Raw genomic sequence first — 26,255 nt, 5'->3', positions numbered from 1 at the left:
AGTTTAAAAATAATGCTCTCAAAGCATTCTCTGTTTTATTAGTTCATGTAATACTAACAGATAATACTTTCGGACTTGCATAGGTATTGTGTTTCATTTTGATATTACAGAAGCAAATTGGGTGTAAATGTTACTCCTTCCCGGGTGGTTCCTCCAGGGGACTGTGGGAGTACCATGCAGATCAGGCTGCCAGTCCCCACTCTGACCCCGGCTCTGACCTCCGCCGGGTACCCTTCGCTCTAATACGAGGGTCAGCTGTCCTCTCAGGAGTGCCCAGTCCCCCGTGTCTGTCATCTGCGAGGGGAGCGTGGCCGTGGTCACCCCGCAGTAACATGAGACCCCCTCTGGCTGGTTGGTATGAGTTGGGGGGATGTTGGCGAGGGGGACTGCGGATTTGGAGGGCCACGTGGCAGCGGGGAAATACATTCCAAAACAAGGACACCCCCGTGTTTACGTGTGGCACATGGAAATGCTGCAGTTGAACTTCACAGACTGGCATCATTGTATAATGCAGAAACTTCAGAAAAGGACGTTTATAGACTTCGGTTGTACTCTTTGAATTAAATCCCCCTTCCAAATTCAAAATGTATTAATAAACAAATCAAGAAAAATAAAACAAAGTTGTGGTATTTTAGCCATACTCTTGACATAACAAAACTTGTATAAAGGCAGAATCCACATACATATACAGTATTTTACACATAGAAGCCTATTCTACTTTAATATTGTGTTAAAATAAGCTTTTTGGACTAACAGTCCACCATAATATAGTACATACAAAATGTATTTGTTGTTTAGCTGCAGACGTTTCGTTACAGATTTTTTTATTTTATTTTCACCAAAATTTACAAATTCTTTATAAATATCCCATGGTGTGTGTATATATAGGTACATATACCGTATAAACACAAACACAGAACGACTGTGAGGAAAACGGAAGATCTCATTGTGTCGTTTAGATTGCAGCTCTAAATCACGTTAGAAATTACACAAACGCCTGTTTTGCAATACGGGGGAAAAATCCGAGCACGTCTCGTAGCGGTTATACATTATTTTATTTTTTCGCCGCTCCCATCGCTCGGATGTCCGTCTCCTCTCTCCACCAGCAGCAGCGCACAGGATGCGCTCCGGATGAACTTCAGCTGCACGGGAAGCATTTAGATGCCGTCCTGCTGTGCCGCTACCGTTGCAGAAGTTTAACTTGTTTGGGTGGGGCAAACAACCTGCTGGGACTCAACTGATTCCGTAAGTGAAAAATAAATATAAATGTCATAAGTTGCATAGCGTTAAAAGACCGAATTCCAAATTTTGACACTGTAAGTTTCGTTACTCTTTTGCAGGCTTCACTGTGACATTTAAATATGTCGGAACCACGCTGCAAAAGACTGAAAACTAGCCTCCCTGTCTGCAAAAACCACAAAGCGCTTAGTGACAGCCGGGTGACGCAGAACCTGCCAGGCATGGTGGAGGAGAGTCTCTGCGGCGTAACGACTTTGATTATGGAGGCTGCTTACAGGCTGCAAGCGCTGGTAAGAGCAGCGGCACCATCGCGCTTCTAATGATGGCTATACATGTAAGCAATAGGCACCAATTAAAACTTTTTCTATACAACAGATTTTGTTTAAACTGTACCGCGTTTATTTCTCAATATCACTACTTAAGTCATTAAATCAGCCAGATTTTGTTTATGTATTTTATAAGAAAATATTTCAAAATACTCTGAACAAGCATAGTAGTTTACCACTTAAATCTTACATCCAGGATAGTATTCCTTATTCAGTGTTTTTTTTCCCAAAGTTCTCTGCTTTCTTCAGTAAGGTCTTATAGTTTTGGGCAGGATGGAAAAGTCCGTGTTAGTTGCCCTTTGGGGGCGCAGGGCTTGATGTGAAAAGCCAAAACATAGCCATTGATTTAGGGCAGTAAACCGTAACCTTCAGCAATTGGTTGATATTCAGACGGTGTTTAGGGGTAGTTACTTTTGAAGGGAAATTGGCAGTAAGGTGTGTCTAATTTATTACAGCGTTTTAAAATGCCAGAGTGCAGCCAAGCCCTGCATTATGGACCATGTCCTTATATTCTTACATTTCCGTCAGGCTCAGATATTTGAGCAGCATGATGTCGCCCTGCCAAGGGTAGCTGGCTTTTTCCGTCAGGAATCGGAGAAGGAGCAGAAGCAGGCTGAGGCCATGCTGGCCTATCTGACGGAGCGGGGGGCACGCTACTGCAATAAGGACATCAAGGTAAACCCCCCCCCCCCCAAGCACACTGGACAGCCTGAGTCAAGTCAGCGTCTCAACATACCCAACCTGCTTCCCAATATGTATCCAGATCGTCCAGCTTCTGCATGCAGGACTTGTTCCCAAATGTTTGGTCTTCATCTTTCTCATTAATGAAGGTGTTTAGTCGTAAACTACACATGCCAGTTATATATTTAAAAAAAAAACTTACAAACTTTGATTGAGGGCCAGTGATTTATGAGATTTAAAGTCATTCCTGTCTGTATGTCATACTATCTTTTCAACACAAGATCCCATGTTACGAAAGAGAGCGCTCCATAGCAGGGTAACATGAGCCGGGGTGAGGCTGTAAACCTCCCCCACAGCGTTCCGGAGATCCCCGCGGTAATGCCGGCCAGAGTGTACGTTACCCCTGAGTTCCGGAAAATTGAGGGAGATTAAGCGCAGTGGCCAGTGGAAGGACAGCCAGATACAGGCCATCGCGATGCCACATCGCCCTGCGTGATTCCTGCTCTGCTCCCGTAGGTTTACGAGTCGTGCGAAATCGATTCGGAGGCACCGCGAAACGTCCGTCGTCAGCCATTTCGAACACCTTGTTATCCATCCAGACCAAAAGCAGTTTCTTGTTTTCATGCATGTATTATCATGTATGCCAGACAATGATTCATACAAGACAATGTTGTATGTTTTTAATTTTATCATTTTTGCTTACAAATGTCTTTGCTTAAAATTGGCTTGTTTAGCAAGTTAAATTGCAATTGTGTTGGTAACATTGTTTTAAGTGCCTTAGTAGTCTTCATTAATTATATATATGTGTGTGTGTGTGTGTGTGTGTGTGTGTGTGTGTGTGATCTCTATATAGACTTTCTTATATATAGAGTAGTGTTTCCCAACCTGGTCCTCGCAGACTGGATTTTGAAACACTGATACACCTTGGGGAGTTGACAGATTGTACATTGTTGTCAAAACAGAAACAGTGGTCCATGGGTCTGCTGTATTACCAGACCCAAATCGGAGCATATCAATTTACTATACGTCTTTCTGACAATGATTTTCTCTTTTAGATGGAGAACGTAAGTGAAACTGTCAGCTCTATTTAAATTGTATTCTGTCATTCAGCTTTGTGGTATCTGTTTGCAGTGATGCGTTCACTCCTGATGAACGAAATTACTCTATTCTATATCTGTGGTGAATGTTACAGGCTGTAGATACTATTTATTATTGGATATACATTTGATCTTCTGGACTGGACTTTGTATTGTGTTACACATCTGTCAAAAGTTTTCTATGTGCATTAATGTTGCGTGAATGTGTAGTTTTTTTCATGATATGAAATATCTTGGAATCAGGTTAAATATAAGAAAACTAGAGTGAGGATGAGTAAAAGTCTTGTAAAGTCTGTCGGAAGGTCGATTTGATTGCATGTGTTGTTCTCTCTGATCCGACAGAAGCCTGGGTGTGAGGATGTATGTTCCCTCATCCCTGCCCTGGAGGTCGTGCTTGCTCAGTGGAAGGAGCTTTTGTCGTGCATGGTGGAGCTTTGCCAGTTGGCCGGGGAACATGGTGACCCACACACGGCCAGCACGGTCAAGGGCTGCTTCCTGGCCCCTCTGGTCCCCAAGGTCAAAGAACTGGGTGATCTCCTGACCAACGCCAAGAGAGTGGGATGCGGCGGCCATAAGGCCGGCTTTGGAGAGTACCTAATAGATCAGCTTCTGGAGAAGCTGTCTGGGGTCTGATCCTGCTCACCCACTCCCATTTGTACACATAAACACCCTGTCCAGACTCCACCCCCTTCCTTCCAAAGGAATTTTTGGACTCAGTGTTCCTGTTGTTGATCACTTCTGTATATTTAGCTGATCCTTTCATCCAAAGCAACATACAAAATTGGTGAGCCAATTTTTGCATCAGTTCAGGTTCAGGGTCTTGCTCAAGGGCCCAATGGTGAAATCACTCTGCTGACCATGGGTTTTGAACCGACGACCTTCCAATCAAACCAAATTTAATTTATCGGTACATTCAGTATTAAGCAGTGTTTCCTCGTACAAGTCCTTGGTAAACATGAAGCCAGTCATCGTGTTTTGGAATTGCAGGAGACCACCCACACGGGGAGAGAACTTACAAACTCCACTCACTGGGTTGGGGGCAGGATTTGAACCCCTGACACTGGAGGTGTGAGGCTAATGTGCTGCCCACTGAGACGCCAAACTGCACCTTCCTTTGGAATAAGCCAATGAGTAAAGTTGGATGAGTAAAGATAGAATTTGCAGTGCTAAAAGTGCACTGTCAGGTGTTTATGTTGGACTCTCTAGCACAGGGGTTCTCAAAGTCCAGACCGCATTCCAGATGCAGACCAAACCACATGCTAATCCGGACCCATCCCATAATGCAGCTTTGGATCAATATGGTTAACATAAAAAGGCTTAATATGGTTTGAAGTACAAAAATACAATGTAGAACCACCAAAGTACACACACACATAACTCGTCGTAACTCCCACCCAATGATGGTCTAAACGATCAGCGAATGTTAAAAAGTTCACATTTTTGTTATATATTGATGTCTATATCAAAAGTTATAGTCATGAAATGCTGTTTTGTTATTGGAAACTGTCCCTGACCGACTGTTCCCAAAAATCTGATACAGACCTTTGATCACAATGTTTGAGATCCCCTGCTCTAGCAGTCCAAGTCAGCTTAAGCTGCGATTTGGGTGCATGGTGTTTGGTGTGGACCACCAGGTTTTGGTGACATTCTGCCATACATAACATTCCAGATTCACTGGCTGAGGTTAATGACAAATGGTGTTATTGAGGGAAGAAGTCCGCTTTGCATCCAGGGTCCGACTTTTCAGTCCTCGGCAAGCAATATATGAAAAAAAACACAGAATGTTATGATGGTCTGCTTAAGAAAATTTTTATCCATGATAAAACTGGATGCAGGAAACTCACTGTCAGCTTTTGGTAACATTTTTACTGATTATACGGTTTCTCATTTGACCATAATGATATTTTTATATTAGCAATAGCAAGAGATTTTGAAACTCTGAATTCCTATTACTCATATTCCGTTGAATTTATGTTTTTTTGGTGCGTTAGGGTGTGGATGGGAAATTTGCTGTGGGATATTTCAGTGTTTATTTTTTATTAAAAATAAATTATTAAACTTGAAAGTTCAAAACTATATTGATAAAATGCGCAGATATGTAGATATTTTTAGAAGGAGATGGGAAGTCCAGATAGTGGGTCACTAATCAGTTGTTCATTAAAATTCATTTCATTCATGTGTTCGCTCCAGTACATTGAAAGCATGCATTTCAGTGTTGCTGTTGAATACCGTATAAGCCGATATAGTGGGTTCATTTTTTCTTTTCAACTTGTTTACATTTAAAGTTCATAGCAAGCAAATTAATTTATTATATACATTAATATAATAATTTAGTATATACGCAGAGAAACATTTTCATTAATGCAGGTATCTGTAGTTGAGATGTTAGTTTTTCAATTTGCTCGATGCTTTGTGTGTTTATTGATCGTCTATTTAATTATTTCATCCAATGTTTAAGGATACTTCCAAAGTTATTGTGCTATCAATGGAAATTGAAACGAACGTGTTAGGCTGTAATATTTATGTTTCCTTTGCTCTGTGTATTTAATTAAAAAAAACAACCTTTGAACCCGTTATTTTTTAAGTTTTTATGTTGTAAATGAAATTAATTATCACTCTCATTGCTGTAAGCTTCCTGTTATTTTCAGCTCTTTCGGCATACACCTGAAAAGTAACAACATGCCGATGTGCAGCCTTGTACTTAGAAATCACATTTTTTTTTATAATAAGTCGGTCTTGAGTGATCCCTTCTGGGTAAGGGCACGTCAAATCTATACCGCCATCTGCTGCCTCCGGGGTTTCATGTCGGATCGGGTCTTCGTTCCCGCAGTAAACGTCTTCACCGATTTAGATAACGGAACTTAATCAAAAACTGAATACACACTGAACTTTAAAATTTCAGCATTACGATGAACATTTTCGTTGTAAGATTTCCTTATCTTTATTAAAAGCTCTTTTCATCCTGAGTTAACCCAAGGACATAGATAATTTTATTCGGCATTATGATTTCATATTCCTAACATATGAATTTTATAAATTACAGTAACGCATTTAATATCGGAGTTAACTCGCCAGTGTTTATATTTTATTGTCCTTGATAGAAACTGAAACAGGAGACGCGTTCTGTAGCCTGCAATAATTAGCCTTTGTATGAATTCGTTGACAGTCCGCTTCAAATCGCCAATAATTCTGTTTGAAATAAAAAATTGTGCTGATTCATTTGACCTCCATTTTATAGCAAACCGTCATTCGCTCGTACAAAAATCTTGTAGATTTCGTAAGTAATTTTAAGCCTCACCACACTTAACGACTACGAAATAATTTTTTCTTTCTGTTAATCGTTTTTACAGTAATTTAAATACGTCAATAATCTAATGTAGTGTTATGTCGTAAAACTATTTATTTTCCTTAGTTCCTCTTTTTACATTTATTAAAAAGTTATTTAAATGCGATATCTATGAGAAATATAACAAGGGTGTTAAATTTCAAGTGTCATTTAAAGCATGTAAAACAGACATAACTAAATTATTAGAAAATAAATTGGAATTTCTATAGGCCTATATACGCTCCTTTTTACATTAATAATTAAGGTTTATTTATGTTTCTTGAAGGTTCTGTAAAAACGAGCACGAAACGCGTGACACGAAAGCCCCTCCTCCTAGGGGCCCCAATCCGGGAGAAGTGAGCTGATTGGTCTGACTGCCCAGCTGTCGGATGGACAGGACACGCCTTCAAGTTACTGATACGCATATAAATAACGCAATGCACGGGATCAATAACAGGTACCCAAAGGGTGCTGTCGTATGTGAACCTAGGACTGACAACACTAAAAAATATATATATAGTTAAGCAGTTTTTCGGTTGTCCCGTTAGACTTATACGTCTGGACATTTTGCGAAAACTCAATATCATTCAAAAGTAATATTTCAGTTGGTTTCGATTTTAGAATCGAAAAAACGATGGAATTGTCGGATATTGCCTTTCCAATTCCATCCGCAGACGACTTTTATGACGACCCGTGCTTCAACACAAGTGACATGCACTTCTTCGAGGACCTGGACCCTAGGCTGGTTCACGTGGGCCTGCTGAAGCCGGACGACTACAACCACAAAGAGGACGAACACATCCGGGCTCCGAGCGGTCACCACCAGGCCGGCAGGTGCCTTCTTTGGGCGTGCAAAGCGTGCAAGAGGAAGACCACCAACGCGGATCGCAGGAAAGCGGCAACCATGCGAGAGAGGAGGAGACTCAGCAAAGTCAACGATGCATTTGAGACCCTTAAGAGGTGCACGTCCACGAATCCCAACCAGCGGCTGCCCAAGGTGGAGATCCTCCGAAATGCCATCAACTACATCGAGTCACTGCAGTCCCTGCTCCGTGGACAGGACGAGAACTATTACCCTGTGCTGGAGCACTACAGCGGCGACTCCGACGCGTCCAGCCCCCGATCCAATTGCTCAGACGGAATGGTAAGACATAATTAGGAAAAATGCAGATGCAGCATGATTTGTACAGTTGAATTATTTAATTTGAAATGAAAAGCTTTTTCCCACTTTCAGTTTAGTTTAATGTGTGTAGTTATTGTGCTGATTGTAGTAGGCTTACGTTTAAATAACGAATAATCGATATTCGTATATTTTTAGCACATTTTTTTCCGAAAAATTCAAACGTCTGTATTTCTTCCTTCAGATGGATTTTAACGGTCCAACATGCACGTCAAGGAGACGAAACAGTTATGACAGTACCTACTTCACCGAAACTCCAAATGGTAAGCGCAGCTTCTTTCTTAAAACGCCGTACACTTGGGGAAACAACATTGATTAAATTACTTATTTTCTTATAGCCACGATATAGGGTAATAATGTCTGTTAGTTATTTAAATGTTTTTAAAAACATTATCCAAAGTAATTATACTTACCGTATAGGCTATTTGATCATTATCAAAAAGACACGTATTTTAAACGCCACAAACGAATCTATTTACATCATCTCACGGGTTTTAATCTCTCTTCAGATTCCAGAAGTAACAAGAACTCCGTGATTTCCAGCTTGGATTGTCTATCTAGCATTGTGGAGCGAATTTCGACAGATGCATCCACTTGTCCTGTGTTACCGAGTCAGGAGGGGTCCGAAGGCAGTCCCACCTCCCCTAGAGAAGGATCTATACTTGGGGAGACAGTAACATCCGTCCCGTCCCCCACCAACTGCCCTCAAACCACTCATGACTCAAACCCCATTTACCAGGTCTTATGAAACGTCCTGGTTCCTAAAACGACAAAAGACTTATTTTGACCATACATTCTTGAATGCCAATTAATTCCTTTAAAGGACGCGGGAAGACAAAGTATTGGACTTGGTTACTGCATGTTATTGACGAACAGGAAGAGCCGCCAAACATTAATTCTTTGCCAATAATAGAACGGTGTCCCTGTTCTTAAAGTCGAAGTATCCCTGATTCATTCGTGGTTCATTCGTGTTGTTTGTTTCACCATCTCAGCCTGCCTTCTTGTATTTAAATTGGTGTGTTTGCCTGTGGAACTACTGTATCATATTTTTCGACCACTGCTTTAGGGAAACATTCAATGTAATTTATGTGCCACGTGTAATGTTGATCATTTATAGCCTGTTAGCGCGGAGAAGTCAGACAAAAACGCAAATTAAATCTGGAAAATGAGGACCATTTTTTGTACATTTGTAATTAAGAGCCTTTTTGCTAAATAAACACAAATGTATTTAATGATGCCAGTTTATAGAGATGCTTGGTTTGTCGTGTCAAATGCTTAACTTTATATTTATACATGAAAACCTGAGTGAATGTCAATGTTTTAATAAAGAAATCAATGTGGCTATTTATACAAATCCTGTCTTGATTTTTGTTGTGGCTTGTTTAAATTGAACCAATGAAATATTAATATGAAATAAGCTATTAATTATCTTAAGATAAAATTATTGCAACCATTTGTTCTTTCTAACTAGGCCTAATAGGCCTATATTCAGTTAAGTTTTAGCTTAATAGAAACATGCAAAACAGGAAAAAGTACGTTTCTAATGCCATAAATGCATCAAAACTAAATGAAAGATCGTTCCTTAATTTCCTTGGGTCTCCTAAGATCCGTCGCACCAAATTTAACTTCGTGTTATATGCTTGCCTATTTACTTGTTAATCACAATAATTTTTCATTGCCTTGTCTTTCCTCCGTTACCAACAATGGCAATGAATCGTGAATGTGTTATGGGCAAATATCTAACAAATTTAGGAATGCGTTGAAATTGTTTTTTAACGTTACCAGTTACAGCGTTTATGAATAAGGATAATGTGGTTACTTGAATTATTCGTACCTTATTTTCGTTTTTATATATTTCTTCAAATATGTTATAGTGATCCAAAAGTTATTATAAAATACAATTAGTATTATATAAAGTGCGATATTTGTTTCACGTTTTTAAATGACGCAAACTAATTATTGTACTGATTTTAAAGCCCGTTGTACCATTACTGACTGGCGAAGATTCTTAGTGAAAACTGAACCGAGGCGCCCGAGTAAATAACGTTGCCCTTAAAGCCGATCCTTAAATACCGGTCAGCTGGGGGTTGTACGAAACGCTAGCTAATGTACTACGCAAGTAGTTCCGGTCGTCTGTGGTGAAGACGCTAATTAATTGTTATAATTGCACAATCTGTAATCAATTTCTATTCAGACTTACTTGTAAATATTTAAGCAACCGTTTCCATGTTCGGGTTCATAACAATTCATTCTTTAAAGTTTTTTATGTTTTAAGGTAGGCTAGGACTGACAACACTAAAAAAATAAGTATGATTTAGATGTAGTATGATTTCCGAAGAGGCTCGTAATGAAAGAGCGCAGTTGCCTACATATGCGGATCCAGCAATATTTAACATATCTGATATTTTGCAATATGTAAGATATGCTGAGCGCTTATACTGTAATACAGCCTATGTAATAGCCCTATATATATATATATATATTTATCAATAGGCCTAAATATGAGCTACATATTTTCTTGTAAAATGGGCAATTATTTTCTATATTTCAAAAAGTATTATTGTTCTCAGAAATACATTGATTAATGTAACTAAAATATTTTATAAAAGTCTGTACAATGAAAATGAAATTTATACGAAATGCAGAATTCAAGGATAAAAATCCCACTATATGCCTAACACACACACACACACACACACACACACACACACACACACACAAACACACACACTATTATATATACATACAAAATGTCTATATTTTACAAAATTCTATGTATATTTAATCCCCGTGACGGTGACCATTATGCTCGGTTGGAAGATTCATATAAGTATACATAATTACGGGGGAATTTCCAGTTAAAATGAATCATTGTTACATATTGTTTTACACTGGAAAATGTGTTATTGTTCTATTCAAAACACTTTACAACAAAAGTGAAGTATATAATATATAATGCGATCGCTAAATAAAAATGCATTTTTCCCCGAGGAAAATTCCACAGGGTTAACAACCAGTTTAAACCGAATTTTAAGTACAGTAACTCATTAATTCAAACAATGAAATCTAAACTTCTCGGAAGGTTTCGGATACTCTTGTTGCTATAATGAAGAAATAAACAAATCAATCAATCTTCAGGGGAAAAACCTCATCTTTCTGGGCTGAACCAACTCACATCATCTCCGATCGTAAACAGGTCCGGCAATCTGGCTGAACAATAGCACCACCTAGTGTGTAAAGGTAATAATGCAACCTTTGTGCTGAACTGCTTCTGAAAATAATTCACGCGTTCTTCGATAGTATATGTATTTTGTATGATACAAACGATTTTGTTTGCGACTTCCACAGTTAGAAAATAATTAATTCATTAAAATAATTTCAGCAGTGCGTGTAAAAGGTTAATGGAAGCATATCGTCCCGCAAGGTGTTTTTTTTGTTTTTCTGTTATATATAAATTATCAGGCCGCTGTAGACATAGTTAATCTCACAACACCTACAGGTAGGATATATTACGGTATTTTTGGGGATCCGGAAGCAAACTGAGAAGTGTTAACCGCTTTTAAAAATATTACCAAAACACCAAGCGGTATTATTAATTTGTTTCCTCAGGGTTGAATTTCTGGTGTTTGTACAAGTGCAGTATTATATTAATTACTATAAACAAGATTGCTCCTATGAATTGAATTACAGGTCTACGTGAATAAAATACGCACTAACGGTTAACCGATTATATAGAAAAGCCTATCAGAAATACATGTTACTTGAATTTTGCCATCTTCTGGAGTGGTGCTGGGCCGTCTCCGCAAACATTACCGTAGCTGCTGGCCCGTCAGCCGCCCTCCTGGCGCGGACTGTAAACCCTGGTGCTGATGTAGCTTGACTTTTTTTTAGATAATTCTTCACATTTCTCTCGCTTTTCAGTAGGAGGTTAGCATTCCGTTTTTTTAATTTTTTCCTCTTCTGTCGTTTTATCCAAACTGTCCCTCACCTTTTTTTCTACTCGAAACAAACCAATTTGTGCATACAAACATATTGCATTAAGGATACCGCTGTCAAGAGACATGTTAAAAATTTAAACGTTTACTTATATCAGAGTTGCAAACTTTGGTCAGCTGGCTGGCGTGAAATTTTCGATTAATATTAAATACGATTAAGTCTGCATACGTATTTACATGTATGTACGAGTCTTATTACCTTGTAAATAGTCTGTGTGGTTTGATATAGCTAATTCTAGGTTTATATTGGAATAATACAGAATTGCCGTAAGATTTCTTTCGTGAGCGTGAAAGTCAAAGACCCGGGGTGTCACGCCAGGTGTCTGAAAGTTGGCAACCCTGTTGTAGAATTCACGCCCCGTTTTCAGACGAAAACATACTTTAAGTAAATAAATGCACTTGGTAATTTCAGTTTTTTTTATTTCCCCCGTACTTTTATTATAAGCATTCTACGTTTTATACAGAAGATATACACACAGGGCTGGAAATTAAACTCGCCCACTAATTAAAAAAAAAACATACACTGCCCCGCTGTCTATTATATATAAAAAACTGAGTTTGCGGATGCCAAAGTTAACGCATTATGTAACGAAGGTGTTAATATGTTGCTCGGATTGAGTACGTTGTTCATGGGAATCGTTATATAATAGACTTTTTACATTGTAACTTATCATTGCTTGCTCTTCATACTTGAAAATTGAAACATTGTGCCCTAGTGAAAATCTTATCTGGCTTTTTTTTTTTTTTTTTTTTTTAATAAACTAGCCTCAATTTTAATTTCTTATACCGGTCCTGGAAATAGTGCCTGGTGTTATCATCAGCACCTTCACATTGGCATGTTGAGTTGGCACATTTTTGTTTGGTGTCACTGAATCTGGTATCAAATGCAGACCCATTGAAAGCCATGTGGCCGATCATATGCATTACAATAATCACTTAATCCGAGCAGGGCTGGTCAACCCATTAGGCGACATAGGCGGACATAGGGTGCCATCTTCTAAGGCAAATGTAACGGCTAGCAAGCCCCCCTTCCCCCCACCATGCTAACTTCTGAGGGGGGGTGCCATCTTCTGAGCAAAAATTGCACACCTGCTTATGGGCAAACAGACATACAGACTTTGTTGAAGGGTTATGCTTTATTTACAAAAAAAAAATACTTTTAACCAGACAGCAGTCCAGAGTGAGTGGGCACAGTCGGGGCACAGTGGGAGCTATTTCTATAACAGCAGCAAAAAGCTTTTTTACCGTGCGGGAAGACTTGGAGTGTGTGTCGTGTTTGTGCCGATTGTGTAGGTGTGGTCTGGATTGCTGTGGCAGTAGGGGGTCCCCTATAGGAGCGGTCCATGGTCCGGGCCACAAGAGAGGGGCATGCTGGGTGTGGGGCCTCACAGGGGGGTTCTTTACTTCCTGCGGCGGGCGGCGGCTCCCTTCTTGCTGCTGTAATGTGGCAGAGATGCAGAGGCAGCTACATGAGACTCACTCTGCCTTAGATGCTGAGGCAGCTACATGAGACTCTGTCTGCCTGAGATGCAGAGGCAGCTGCATGTGACTGTCTCTCCCTCAGACAAAGAGGCAGCTACATTAGACAGCTACGTAGGCAAGTATGTGAGACTCTAACTTACAGGGTGAATTTAAGCGATGGTGCTGTTAGAATGGCATCATGTTGCCTTGTGCAAACCTTGTCACTCTTCAGCTTTGTAGGGGCATAAACTAGCTGGAGATTCAGTGGGGTATTTTATTATTATATGGAACAAAGATACAGGTCACCTAGGGTATGAATAACACGCCCGCTATAACCGCATTCCTAATTACAGGATCACAGTCATGCTTATGATAATTTTTTCAGCATCTGTAAAACCATAACCCTGTGGCTGTGATTTGTTATTGCCAGTGATATAATGGTTAAATGTCACACTTCCTCCTTAGAGTACAGCCTCAGGGTTATGGTCACAGGCCAGACCAGCTTCCTGATGCAGTGACCCTGTGATGCTCGATTCTTGCATGCCGTTTTGGCAATGGATCAACAAGATGAAGTTCCAGAGATATGTACCCTTCACAAAGCTGGAGGTGAAGGCAGAACAGTGATTAATCAGAAATAATTAGGACTATGACTAACTTAAGTGGGGTAACCCACAGTGTGGCATACCTGTTTAAGTTATCAGTTTTTAAAGAAATGTGCAAAAATAATGTCTGTGGTGGGTGAATTCAATTTTTTAAATGTATAGTTGTCATTTCTGATTGTGTAAGTACTTAGCATTTTTACTGATGCTTGAGCATAGTTACATGAAGTTGTTTTGTACTTTAATGATTATAAAGTAGTTTAGCTAATGTTTGAAGTATGAAATCCTATTACAAATTGATTTGAATTCACTCGAAGATCTCGCATAGCAAAAATCACTGTCTGGTGTTAAATCATGCACCTGGTCCCATGAGCTGAAGTCATTCCACACCAGATCGCACACTACAGGAGACTGTACCTGCAAGGTGACCAGTGTCACGCTGGGTGCGGCTTCTATCATGCAGTACTTACCATCCCATTTTAACATAGCAGTTTAACAAAAAAGACAAAGTTGTTTCGTGCGTGTAGCTGAAGGAAACACGCCAAGGCCGTGAGCATTCATGCCTTTTCTTTCTCATGGGAAGTTTAACAAAAAAAGTAGCACAGACCTTGGTGCATGGAGGCTCTCTTGAAAGTATTTGTGCAAAAAAATGTGTTAATCAGATGGTCATGTTTTAAAGAGCCACTGCATATATTCAGCTATTGGATATATAGAATGTTCACTTTATTGGTCTGTCACCCAATACATATTCGACCATAGTCAAATTCTTCAACCTAATTTATATCAAAAACGAGACTTGTTGATCATACATAGTGTTGCAAATGTGTATCTGTGGTTCGACATAATATTTATATATGGAGAAGATATTAAAGGAAAAAATTTCCTTTAACTGTCTAATCTGATTGTGGTATTTTATGCTTGTGTTTTTTTGCAGACCAGCGCATAGGCTTTGTATGGTCTGTTACATGTTACATTGTAATCCACATGCTACATTTTGTAATCCACAAGGGTTTCATGTCCAGGTGGTAGTCATATTTGTCTAAATGAAATCGGACTGTCGTTTCACGAAGATGGCCTTCACGTTTCTGGTCAGATTTTCAGAGTGTTTTCAAAGTCCAAGTGAATTTGGTGACACTTTTGTCAAGAGATGTGACTTTCTTTAGTTAAGTTGGGGTTGCATCTTTGTAGAATTGTGATGCTGTAAGTAAAGTGAAGGCCCTCCACAGGCAGGAGATACATAGGTGGCTGTGCCGGTGCCTGTGGAGAGGAAGGGTGGTGCGGCAGACTGTACTTACTGCTTCTGCAGCTCGTCAATGCGGTTTCTGAGAGAGATGACCTGAAAATGACACATGAGCACTTTTAAAAGGTGAGCAGGATGGGTTACCTTGTCAAAGCCTGACTCTCACCAGTAGCAGGACCAGTAGTGGGAAGCTGCCTGTAGACTGAGGAAGAAAACAAACACCGAGCCACACACACTCCTTACTGTGACGACCCTTGTGGTGTTTACGGAAACTCAACGGTATCTTTTGGCTCAGAGGACTTAAACTCGCCGGACCTTGGAAGCTGGACATAGGGAGGGTGTTAAAGTTGAAAATTTCTACCTCATTGAAGAGAAGGAAGCAGAAGTGATGAGGGAACGTCCTGACTGTACCACAGTTAGAGAATGCGGCTAGGCAGAAAGCTTAGAGTAGATGCTTGGTTGACCCAGAAGCACTCACTTACCTTCGAGAGGCCTTATAGCATTTGGGCCAACAGATCTTACAGTTCAGTTTATGTAAGTAAGGAACAATTGAAAAAGGAGACTGGGAAGGTTCTTTTGAAGTGTGGAAGTATCGAATTTTGATTTTCTAATTTTAGCAAAAAATTCTCCCCAATATCAGAACATTTCTTCATCTGAAATAACCAAGTTTCGGATTTGCCAGCAGGTTTGCAAAAAGCCTTCCTGTTAGTCATCTCCTTTGTGGACCTTGACCTGTCTGCAGATGGTGACCTGTTGCCCCGCTGCCTTGAGCCCCTCAGTGCTTCCCATGCAGACAGACCATGTGCTCCGGGCCGAGCGCTGTGCCTTTAACACTTATGCTGCATTACTTACAATTTACTCAGTTCCTCCACTCTCTTACGTAGTGTTGTGACCTGGGGAGGATCAAAGTATATCTGCATTCATGTCTGGGTGTGACAAGGATCACCTCTTGGATAATAAGCATTACTGTCTCAGTGGAAATTTTTTTTTGCTCCCTGCCTGGCAGTCTACTTTTTGCTCAGCTGGGAGGGACCAAAAATGTGGACTGTCTGCGGGTCCCCGAAGACCAGGTCGGGAAACACTAGAAGAGATATATTGTTTTTCTTCAGATTACCATAAGACATCCTATGAAAAGGTGATGTTGATGCAAGTGCCTTGTTACAGACAGGTGTCTTTTCAGTCTTGTGTCTTCGCAAAAAGCAAATACTCCCCCTGTCAGCTTCATTTTTATGCCAAGAATGAAGAATTGATGAATAAATGCATTGGAAAGAAGGTCTACGATGTTTTTAAAATGGTACTAGTACAGCATGGCATTTCACAGGAGCAATGACCTACTCCAAACTCATCCTAATATGATTCCCAGAGAAAGACTCACCTCATACTTCTGCCTCTTCAGCTTCTCCATATGGTCAAACTTATCAGACTCGAGGGTCTGCATCCAATCCCACAGTTCCTTGGCCTTGTCCCTGTAATGGTGCATGGGGGATGCATATCAGTCCACATAGTCACTAATCTCATAATCACTATCACTATCTTCTAGATTTCATCGCACATGATTTGCATCCCATAAGCCACTGATTTCTAGGTGCACTAGGTGTTACTCAGTGAGCAAAAGACCACGTACCTCAGTTTGTCTTCACTCAAGTGGTCAATGTTGAGAGGCTTGCGTCTCTCTGCCAGAATTTTCTTCTTCTTTTCTCTCTCCGTCTGCTTCTTCCCGCCTCTCTTCTGGTCAGCCTGTATGAGCAACAGCAGACAAACACGGCCCTCATGCCTCCGTCAGATAGATAGAGGTCATGGAACATTGCCTTTCAGTTGATGTATTGTTGCTTTGTGATTAATCTTTAAATAGCATTTAGCTTAGGCACTTTCTAAAGCATGAAGAGTGTCGTCTGAAGATGGAGCATTTAGTTAGTCTTGTTTAAGCATTCTGAATTTCAAATCCTTTGGCTTAGACACTATGCTGTGGGTATCACCTTCTGCAAAAAGCTGCTGTAGGATGAACCTATGTTTGACAGGGCTGACTTTTTCTTGGCATCCTCATCTGCTTTCTTCCTGACTTCTGCTTCCTCTCTCTTCAGCCTCTCCTCCTGTAATGGGAAATGGAACCAAGTACCGTTAGGGTTAGTTAGAAAGGGGGGTTCTCACCATGCTGACCTTAGTGGCACCTAATGCCCACCTCACGCCTGGCCTGGCGCTCCCTGTCCTTCTCAGTTCTGACCCTCACTTCCTCCGCCCTTTCAGATCTACGCTTCTCCTGCGGACACAGAGAGGCATGCGTCAAGTGTGTTACCATTTCTAACCACCAGGGGGGGATGATCACTTTATAAAAGATGGTGAACTTAATCAGACGTGCCGCTCACAATTCTGTCTTTTAGTGCTATCAGCTCCTCCTCCTCCTTTTTCCTGTGTTCAAAGTGAGCATCGATTAGGGCCTGCAGCTCAATGAGGTCCTTGTTCTGACGTTTCTTCTGGATGTCCTGCAGACCAGAATGTTGCAGGAACACGTGTTACATTAGGTCAGACTCACTTGACAGAATAGCCTTCCTTTGATTGCACTGTAGAACACTGGAAAGGAACAAAAGACTGTAGAAGGGAAAGGGAATGTTACACGTAGAGTTACTCACATCAAAGTCTACTTTTTCCCCATCTGGGATCTTAGGTGCACTTGGCCTACAGAGAATCCATGAAGTCAAATCAGTGATTTAAAGGCAAACCATTATGTCTCTGTACTTCAAAAACTTAAATGAAAACAAACATGGTGCATTTGCAATTTCCCAGAGGTGGAAATTTCAGGTCCATTAAGTAAAAATCCAGACCAAGCTGTTTCAACCAACCAATTGAGTAGACTGTGAGTCTTTGTACCACGGGTCTCAAACTCAGTTAAATACCAGGATCAGGTGTGGTTCATCAGAATCCAGGTAGGATAGTAAACCTACCAGATAGTCGCTCTCCACAATTGTCTTTGGAGACCCTTGCTTTATACTTAACTGGTTGGTTGAAACAAAATCTTGGTCTGGATTTTTACTTTCTGGGTGGGAAATTTCCACCTCTGGTACAGTATTTCCTGAGCAAAAGGGACATACACTCAGACATAACATGAATCTCAAATAGTTCAAGGTCATTGGAAAGGCAACTTACTTGAACTTTGGCTTCTCATCTGATGATTAAAGTAAAATTTTAAAAAATAGTTAGAAATAAGCAGATTTAACAGAGACGAAGAAACATTTGGTTGTCAGCAGTCTGGGGTCGACACAAGAGAATGTAAATACCACCATCGATGATATTTTAATTACACAGTGACACATAGCAACACTGAAAACAGGTTTTAAATGTAATCCACATTTAAGTCATACATCGATTAAAAGTTGTTAATGTAGATTCGTTAATGTTAATGCTACAAAACGCAAAGTCATAACAATTATTTCAAAATGTGCCTTTTAAGGACCCATAAGGTCACTGAAATAATGTTTATTATTATATAAATATTTAATGTTCCATTTCTAAAGATTTCTATTCTAAGTTTAAACTCCTAACTAGTCAAAAGTCAATTGCCAAATTAGATCAAGTCCTTTTAAAAGCTGGACTGTAAAAGAGCAACACGAGGAAAAGAAAACAAAATATCCGCTATACTCAGACATCCACTGAAATAGGTGTGTGCTGTAGTTTATGTGCCTCGATATATTTTTTTTGAGTGGAAAGACCATCACCCCCAAAGACACAAGCAAGACAGCAACCCAACGAAAACAGCGTTCCGGAGTACCATCTTGCTCTCCCTCCTCGACTGGTTCGGCACACATCATGCGGAAGAGAAGAGCACAGCATAGATAAGCAGAGTATTTGCGGCACAGCAAAGCACAGCTGAGTGTTTCATATTCATTCATTTATTTAGGATTAGCTTTTGTTTGTCATTGGGAGGGATAAAGGATCTGGTTTCTGCTTGCATACATGGAATATATTTATTTGGGTGGGGCACATAGATTTGTCTGGAAGAGTTGCGATGCATCCACATTTTTCGCAGGAGCGAGACCCACTACGGGGGCCCGTAACAGCTGACGCTGTGGAATCCCTCCACCCACATCACAACCATGAATGCAAAAGATTTCTCAACATATCTTTCTCCTCATAAGCCTCTGGCATGTGCAAGTGTGGAAAGTGAAGGCAAATTACACAAGATTAGTTCCAGTGATATGGCCCTTCGGCTCAGCTGCTTGCACGTTTGCCGTTTTAACTGAGCCTCTGTAAGCAGAGCTTGGTTGGCTATTGCCGATTGAATTGCAAAAAGTGGGACAAAAGCAAAGCAGATTAAAAGAGAAAATTTGCATCAAATGTTTTAGAATTATTCCAATAATTGGAATTATTCCAATATTCCAATATTATTCCTGCCATTTCAAAATGAGCATTATTATCAGCAAAGAACTGCTCTGGGTTTACAGATGGGTATTGCAGGTGGGCATTACTGCAGGTGGACTTACTGCAGGTGGACATTACTGCAGGTGGACATTACGGCAGGTGGACATTATTGCAGGTGGACATTACTGCAGGTGGACATTACTGCAGGTGGACATTATGGCAGGTGGACATGGCTTTGAGGATTTTCAGGTGCGACTGCAGAAGTAAAGCATGGGAAGAGCCTCAGCCAGCAGTGATTAGGCTCTGAAGAAATCAGGTTTATGGGAAGGTACCTGTCTGCTAGGCAGGGGCATTTATACAATATAGAAAGACTGTATTTTCTTCACAGTGGTCAGTTATGAAGAGGAAGTGCCTCCATTGCAGTTGCAGATTTCATTTTGGCCTGGGGTTTGCACAGTTCCTTGACCCGTTTATTACTCTGCCTGTATGGATGGTGTGACAAATGTTCTGTATTTTAGTGTTTCTCAATCCAGTTCTCAGGGACCCCAGACAGTTCACAATTTTGCTCCCTCTCAGCTCTCAGCCAATCAAGAACACCAAATACCTGGTACAGGTGTGTTGGGAACTGGGTGGTAGCAAAAATGTGGACTGTCTGGGGTGCCCGAGGACTGAGTTGAGAAACACTGCTCTGTTTTATCTCCCCATGTCAGGTGAAGTAGAGTTTTGGAAGGATGAATGAATATGCATTCCACATACCTTGCTCATACATCTCTTCATGCACCTTTTCCACTGGCTCTGGTTCTGGTTCTGGCTCATTGGCCACCTCTGGTGCTACCTCTACTGCTACCACATCCTTGTCTACTGATGTATGGCATGCATCAAGCAGTAGAAGCAAAGCACAGTTTTTGGCGAAAGGATATAGAGTGCAAGAAAAAGTAAGTGGCATCAGAGCCGATAAAGGTTGCTGGATTAAAAGGAGACGAGACGGTGACGGATTAGTGGGGTCCTCTTCAAGACGAGTAGGTGCAAGAAAATAACAAGGAAAGAGTCTGACCATAAAACAAACGGGGGTTAAGTACTGGGGGCACTTGGGCTGAACCTGTTACATGCAATAGAAGGAATTTCTGCATCATCTGAAGTTAAAATTTTCCTTCTGAATTAATGGTCATTAATATTTTTTGTCACTTAGAAGCCACTCTGACTCATCTTAAAGAGATTAAAACTGAAGAGATTAGAAAAATAACTCAGAGATGAGCGTAATTAAAAGATGTGTGTCTTGAGCTTCGACTAACCTGACCAGCCTGTAGTATCAACTGGTTTCTCAGACTTAGGTCTGTGTGAGCCTCACCCACTCTGCCCCACTGGGGGGGGGGCAAGAAGGCAGTGGAAACTAGAGCATGCTTATGACTCTGCTAGTTGGTATGTCGAGAGGGTTACTCTCCGGTCAGAAAGGGTGAGGGCATGTCGTAGTTTTGATGGAGCTGGTCTGGTTCACCAAGTGAGGGACAGTCATCATCACCATAATCCGAGGTGTTTGTTACAAAGTGGAGGGAACTAGAGCATCAAGAAGCGGAATATATATATATATTTTTTTATTTTTTTGCCTTGGAAATCTTTCATTAATCGCTGATATAGAGAGCAAGGCCTACAGAGTATCATAGCTTGTTTTTAAATGTAAGATGTTGGGTTGCTTTTGTGAAATTGACTAAATAAAGAGATAAGCCGGCATTAAGATTCAGCATTCCTTACGTCGTATGGCTTTTATCTGCAGAATGGATCGTCAGATACTTAATGAAATGTTTCTTTCTCCTTGCATTATATATACAACAAATCTCAGTCCTCGATACTAGCTAATACCACTGACACAGCAAGCTATAATAAAGACGACAGGTATTGGTGAGTTTGTGTCTACCATGCCAAAAGTAAATGATAATCCAATGACAAAAGCAAGCAAACTAGTGAAAATGGTAACAAATTAGTATTGAATAAGGTAAAGATTGAATTTTTAATTTGTTCTTTTTACCTTCCCCTTCGTATTCTTCATTTTCCCAAAAAAGCAATAAAACAATGGAATTAAAGAAGGTCACAAGCCTGAATTGTGACAGATTTCAGAGGTAGATACTTCAGGTCCAGAAAGCAGAAATCCAGAACAAGATTTTGCTTCAACCAACCAGTTGTGTTCTCTGTGACTCTGACTCCTTATACTCAACTGGTTGGTTGAAACAAAATCTTGGTTTCAGTATTTATTTTCTGCAACTGAACAATCTACCTCTGGCACATTTATAGAAACCGACCAAAAGCATTGTTGCACATTCAACACATAGAGCTGGTGAGTGACTAGGCCTGTTTGAATTATGCATTCAAACACGGGATACTTTTCAAAGGAACATGAAAACAGCTGTAAGAATTCCTTGGCTCATTGGCTAATGTTCCTTTGTGCGGTGATCATTTTGGTCACCATCTAGCAATGCAGCATTCTCCTATCACACCATGCACACATCCCCAGCGCTCCTGCTTATCATCTCCAGTAAACTCCAGTATTAATCACCACTGCTAGGGGCCAGATGCAAGTTTTCCTTATTACTACAGTGGGATAGGCTGTGGACAGATTATGTCACTCACGCATATACTCAGACCACTAAAACTAGGCTTTTCGAGGAGATGGTTCTGCAATACCAGAAGCACCATGAGGTCTGAACGCAGTGCTGGAAACCTTCTGACTCCGACATCATTACGGCACATGAAAAGGTCTCAAAAACATCTTACACTTAATACTCCACTATACTCCACGCCCTTAAACAATTAAACATACGCTACTTAATTGCTTAAATATACATCCATCATCTCTATATAGAGACTATGCTGTAAGCTGGCAGGAATGACATGACCATAATACTAAAAATATTACTACTACTGCTAATAATAATAATAATAATAATCAGGCTGGTAATGTTGCTCTTCTAATGGAATATATTAGAAAACACAAACAGGGATCATAGTAATAACAAAGGTAATAAGGAATTTATTACTGTTTAAATGGTGACTCAGAGGTAGAGAAACAGCCACTTACCCTCGTATTGATCACTGAAAAAAATACACAGGGAAAAAGTCAGTCCCACATGTGGTCCCTAAAGCCTCACAGGGGAGGCTGTTAGACCAGCACTTTCCGAAGGTGAGCCAAAGACATTAGTTACGAGCATCACACGTACATGAGGAGTGATCATGTATTTATATGTATTTATGTATAAATGCTGAATTCATGAAGACGTGGCTATTTTGTGCAGAATGGGGAAAATTTTAACAGAATGGGGAAAATAACAGATGGGAGAGGAAATGGGAAACGAGAAAGTACGGATACTTACACGTCCTCGGTGTCAGACATGGTGAGAGGGGACCTGGGAGGAGATGTGGAGGAGAGAAGCAGCTTCAGTGCGACTCCAAGGTGCTCCACTCACTTCCCATTTATAGCTGACTACAACCCCAGTCCCAAAGCCCCTCCCGTTTTAGTCCTGATAGGTTAATGTTTGTGTCTGTGTGTAAGTGTGTGTGTTTTCATAGATCTTTTTCAGGTCCCCATTTAGATAACCTCAGTTTTATAAAAATCTGTCAATGCAATCATAAAAGTAAAAATGCCAAAAGACCTGTATTTTGTTTGGTTACTTATGGTTAAGGTGAATGGGGTTAGGGTTTTTCCCATAGAAATGAATGGAATATAAAGGTGTGCCAACGTGTGTGTTTGTGTGTGTGCATGTGTGTGCGTGTGTATGACATGAAGACTACGATAGGCAATTCAAGGGAGATTGACAAGGCTAGTGACCCTTGGAATGTAGTTATTAATCATCCTAGTAACATAAATATGATTCATATTCCTTGAATTAACACTATGCATCTGGTCATGATACAATTTGTTCTATATACTTTGTTTACTCTTTGTGTTCCCTTTAGTGCATTAATATTTTTGTAAGGAAAATTACTGATTTACAAAGTGTTCCAGTTAGAAACTACCAGGATTAGATTCCAGCTTCAAGGAGAAGCGGTGCTTCATTGATGACTAGTTCTCATTGTGGAAAATTTATATTTAAATGTGAATGGTATGTGTAACGAGAGTGACTTCGTTTTATTATTAGACATGAAAAAGTCAACTGAAATTCAATACTCTTTTAGTACTTATATACAGATGTTAAGTAAGGCATATAAACATGCATCTCCTTCATTCCAAAGCAGAGCTCAGGGGTCAGGTTCAGCGGATCCTGAATTTCACTTGGTATTTTGGTTGATTTTCTTTATAGGGTTCCTGAAACTCCTGAACTATACATATAAGTTCCCATGTTGTTGTTCTTTTAGCAAAACTGAGCTAATCAATATTTTATTATTTCTGTTTGTCACAATTATGTGAAACACTCTCTGTATTTACTTCCATTGCTTAATTGTATTAATTAGAGACATATAAAACAGAGAAATGCAACAGTAACCTTGACTATGGGGCGATTTTTCACTTCCTTGGTATTCCATCTGAGACAGCTGCACATAACCTTTGCAAATAGTGCAGTGTCATATTTCTCACTCTCAGCTCGTTTTCGTCCCCTTGGATTTCACACCCCCCCCCCCCCCCCCCCAACCCATCCCTCCATAGCTGGACATGATTCACAAAGAGGACACATCTTTCCGATGAGTAATTGACTTTTTCATTTGGGAGCAAAATAAATGTAAATATGTCACGTGGTGCTTGATTGGGGTGGATGAGGCTGGGAGAATTTCTATTCCTGGCTTTTGTTTGACTAATAACTCGCATATAGGTTGATATTTGTATCCAAAATGGTGTGTTGGGTGTCACAAATGTATTCACTTGGATATTCTGCTGGTTAAGTACATTGCCAAAGGATAAGTACACCGGGGCTCTGGGGTTAAAACGCCGGCCTGGATTTTGAGGGCCCCCACGATAAATTGTCCAATAGGGGGGGACGGTCGCCTATGATAACTTTTGCTGAGGAAGGGGGGGGGGGGGGGTCCCCACAAATCCATTGGTCCCCCAGGATGATGCCCTCCTGACCAGCTGGTCAGTCCAGACCCAGACTTGGGTTCTTCTCAATACCAAGAACGCAAAGATCCTGCTTGTGGTTTTGGTAAAACTGGTCTTGCTAACTTGCCTCCCGAGCTCAACCTTGGGGTGCAATGAATCATGAGATTGGTCTCGTTTGGCGAGGATGCAATCGATGCATCCGTGACGTTTGGCGCAGGGCAAGAATGATATCCTGGGATTTTTACTGTCCTTGTGTACTTCTGTTAGTATTGGAACTGGTCTTCGGCAATGGAGGATGATGTAAAACGGGATGAGAACACAAGTACGGTCAAGTACGCATGTCTAGAAACACCCTTGGAGCAGCCTCCTCCAGGTTACAGTGTGTTGTAGCCATCATACTAACTGTCGTGTCTTCCTGTGTTATATAGGTGGGAGGGCGTGGCCAATTCGCCTATTAAAAGTGAAGGAAAGGGGACCCTCTGTATCTCCGACGGAAACGATGGCCCACCCTGTCACCAGCGATCAGACGGCAGCTCACTGACGCTACCACAGAGCATTAGTATTAGTAAGGCATCTGGCAGCTAAACCACAGGAGCATTGTCCTAACCTCCGTTATAGTCACCCCTGCTTCCCGCTAAGCCTTCGTTGTCATTGTGCACATTGGTACATTGCTGCAAATCCAAGGCTTAAAAATACCATGTCCAGAGAGAGTGGGGCATCTTTGTCTGAGGGCAACTACACTGCGTAGGGAGATGTGAAACACGAGCTTCCATAGCTGCATCCTAGAATATGCTGACCATGCTTGTATATGTTCCTGACAAGCCTCTTCCCCCACACAGATGTGTCGTCAGAACATATGAAATACATGCTCTGATTTGAATGAAGCTTGTACCGGCCATGGTCTTCCCTCTAGTGGGTGGTACCCATGGAGAAAGTTAGTCACACTGCCATCAGTCAAAATGGAAGCAATCCCAGGCCCAGATAACCACTAATAGTATCCTTTCCTGATTTATACCACTCTCTGTCTATTACTGAAACACTTAGCAAGAAGAAACCTTCATTCCAAGTAATGGCTTGCATCTTTTAAACTTAAAATGTTGTTTTGTCATTCAAGGGTACAAAACATTTGAATAGTGGACCTTGCGAATGTAAGTCTATTTCTTTAAGAGTGCACTAGCTGCATTTGGGAGGGTGGTGATGTCATCAGCCCCCACCTTAACACCTGAGATCCCAGAGCCACTCATCTGCATGTGTTTTCTATATTTTATGCAGGCCACAGGTTCTCAGTACCTTCACATAACACAGGCAGCCCTGACCCACATTGACTTACCTGAAAAGAGCTGAAGGAAGTGATTTTCCACTTGGCGGAGACTGGCCGTCAGGTTCTGCAAACCTCCCTGTCGGGTTAAGTCCTCCTGTTATAGTGATATCTGATCCAATGAGATCGCTCATTGGTCGATGGCGCGTCAGGGTCAAGGGGTCAGTGACGTCTTGGCCCAGGCGCTGAATAAGGAGATAGACCGATGATGCAGGGCAGGGAGGCACAACTTTGGAGAGGAGCTGCCAAGGTTTCTTGTGCTATATTTGCCATCGAACTAGGCAAGCAAAATGAATTAATGACCTGTGAGTCGTGGCGACATGTAATGGACAGGTGAAGAGGCTAGTATACTCCTAGTATACTCCTAGCATACCCCTAGTAAATCTCCTCGGGAAGATTGTCGTCACAAAGTCCAGTCAAC

The 26,255-nt window shown here is 40.9% G+C and overlaps 3 protein-coding genes across 7 annotated transcripts; 2 read left to right on the top strand and 1 right to left on the bottom strand.

The window, feature by feature from the left end:
- Nucleotides 1-816: 816 nt before the first annotated feature.
- On the top strand, nucleotides 817-5,917 carry LOC111859484 (ferritin, heavy subunit). Its single transcript, XM_023842198.2, has 4 exons — nucleotides 817-1,245; nucleotides 1,341-1,529; nucleotides 2,094-2,240; nucleotides 3,686-5,917. Exons 2-4 carry the CDS (start codon nucleotides 1,362-1,364, stop codon nucleotides 3,974-3,976), a joined length of 606 nt encoding a protein of 201 aa, XP_023697966.1. The 5' UTR covers nucleotides 817-1,245; nucleotides 1,341-1,361; the 3' UTR covers nucleotides 3,977-5,917.
- Nucleotides 5,918-7,109: 1,192 nt separating this feature from the next.
- myod1 (myogenic differentiation 1) lies at nucleotides 7,110-9,202 on the top strand. Its single transcript, XM_023842197.2, has 3 exons — nucleotides 7,110-7,812; nucleotides 8,033-8,111; nucleotides 8,358-9,202. Exons 1-3 carry the CDS (start codon nucleotides 7,303-7,305, stop codon nucleotides 8,594-8,596), a joined length of 828 nt encoding a protein of 275 aa, XP_023697965.1. The 5' UTR covers nucleotides 7,110-7,302; the 3' UTR covers nucleotides 8,597-9,202.
- Nucleotides 9,203-12,576: 3,374 nt separating this feature from the next.
- tnnt3a (troponin T type 3a (skeletal, fast)) lies at nucleotides 12,577-25,983 on the bottom strand. Of its 5 annotated transcripts, none has more exons than XM_023842193.1 (13): nucleotides 25,847-25,983; nucleotides 22,859-22,891; nucleotides 22,567-22,580; nucleotides 21,520-21,534; nucleotides 18,285-18,303; nucleotides 17,771-17,816; nucleotides 17,507-17,623; nucleotides 17,323-17,400; nucleotides 17,120-17,233; nucleotides 16,768-16,880; nucleotides 16,519-16,609; nucleotides 15,996-16,036; nucleotides 12,577-13,280 (listed from the first exon to the last, which is right to left on the bottom strand). In XM_023842193.1, the coding sequence occupies exons 1-13, from the start codon at nucleotides 25,966-25,968 to the stop codon at nucleotides 13,244-13,246; spliced, it is 840 nt and encodes a 279-aa protein (XP_023697961.1). In that variant the 5' UTR covers nucleotides 25,969-25,983; the 3' UTR covers nucleotides 12,577-13,243. The 5 variants fall into 5 exon arrangements, with proteins under 5 accessions (XP_023697961.1, XP_023697960.1, XP_023697963.1 ...); XM_023842192.1 differs by lacking the exon at nucleotides 15,996-16,036 and adding an exon at nucleotides 15,199-15,239; XM_023842195.1 differs by lacking the exon at nucleotides 21,520-21,534.
- Between the last annotated feature and the right edge of the window lie 272 nt (nucleotides 25,984-26,255).

This window comes from Paramormyrops kingsleyae, chromosome 13 (assembly GCF_048594095.1).
Source record: "Paramormyrops kingsleyae isolate MSU_618 chromosome 13, PKINGS_0.4, whole genome shotgun sequence".
NCBI classification, from domain to species: domain Eukaryota; kingdom Metazoa; phylum Chordata; class Actinopteri; order Osteoglossiformes; family Mormyridae; genus Paramormyrops; species Paramormyrops kingsleyae.
Note: the sequence above shows the minus strand (reverse complement) of the source record. Positions and strands in the feature narration are given on the sequence as shown.

What these genes read in the sequence shown, in the direction of transcription:
- LOC111859484 (XM_023842198.2), top strand. Translation starts at nt 1,362, where the DNA reads ATGTCGGAACCACGCTGCAAAAGACTGAAAACTAGCCTCCCTGTCTGC. An exon ending in CTTACAGGCTGCAAGCGCTG is followed by an intron (nt 1,530 to 2,093) that starts GTAAGAGCAGCG and finishes CATTTCCGTCAG; the next exon opens with GCTCAGATATTTGAGCAGCA. An exon ending in ACTGCAATAAGGACATCAAG is followed by an intron (nt 2,241 to 3,685) that starts GTAAACCCCCCC and finishes CTGATCCGACAG; the next exon opens with AAGCCTGGGTGTGAGGATGT.
- myod1 (XM_023842197.2), top strand. Translation starts at nt 7,303, where the DNA reads ATGGAATTGTCGGATATTGCCTTTCCAATTCCATCCGCAGACGACTTT. An exon ending in CCAATTGCTCAGACGGAATG is followed by an intron (nt 7,813 to 8,032) that starts GTAAGACATAAT and finishes TTCTTCCTTCAG; the next exon opens with ATGGATTTTAACGGTCCAAC. An exon ending in CTTCACCGAAACTCCAAATG is followed by an intron (nt 8,112 to 8,357) that starts GTAAGCGCAGCT and finishes ATCTCTCTTCAG; the next exon opens with ATTCCAGAAGTAACAAGAAC.
- tnnt3a (XM_023842193.1), bottom strand. Translation starts at nt 25,968, where the DNA reads ATGAGCGATCTCATTGGATCAGATATCACTATAACAGGAGGACTTAAC. An exon ending in TAGCACTAAAAGACAGAATT is followed by an intron (nt 17,401 to 17,506) that starts GTGAGCGGCACG and finishes CTGTGTCCGCAG; the next exon opens with GAGAAGCGTAGATCTGAAAG. An exon ending in AGCGCCAGGCCAGGCGTGAG is followed by an intron (nt 17,234 to 17,322) that starts GTGGGCATTAGG and finishes TTCCCATTACAG; the next exon opens with GAGGAGAGGCTGAAGAGAGA.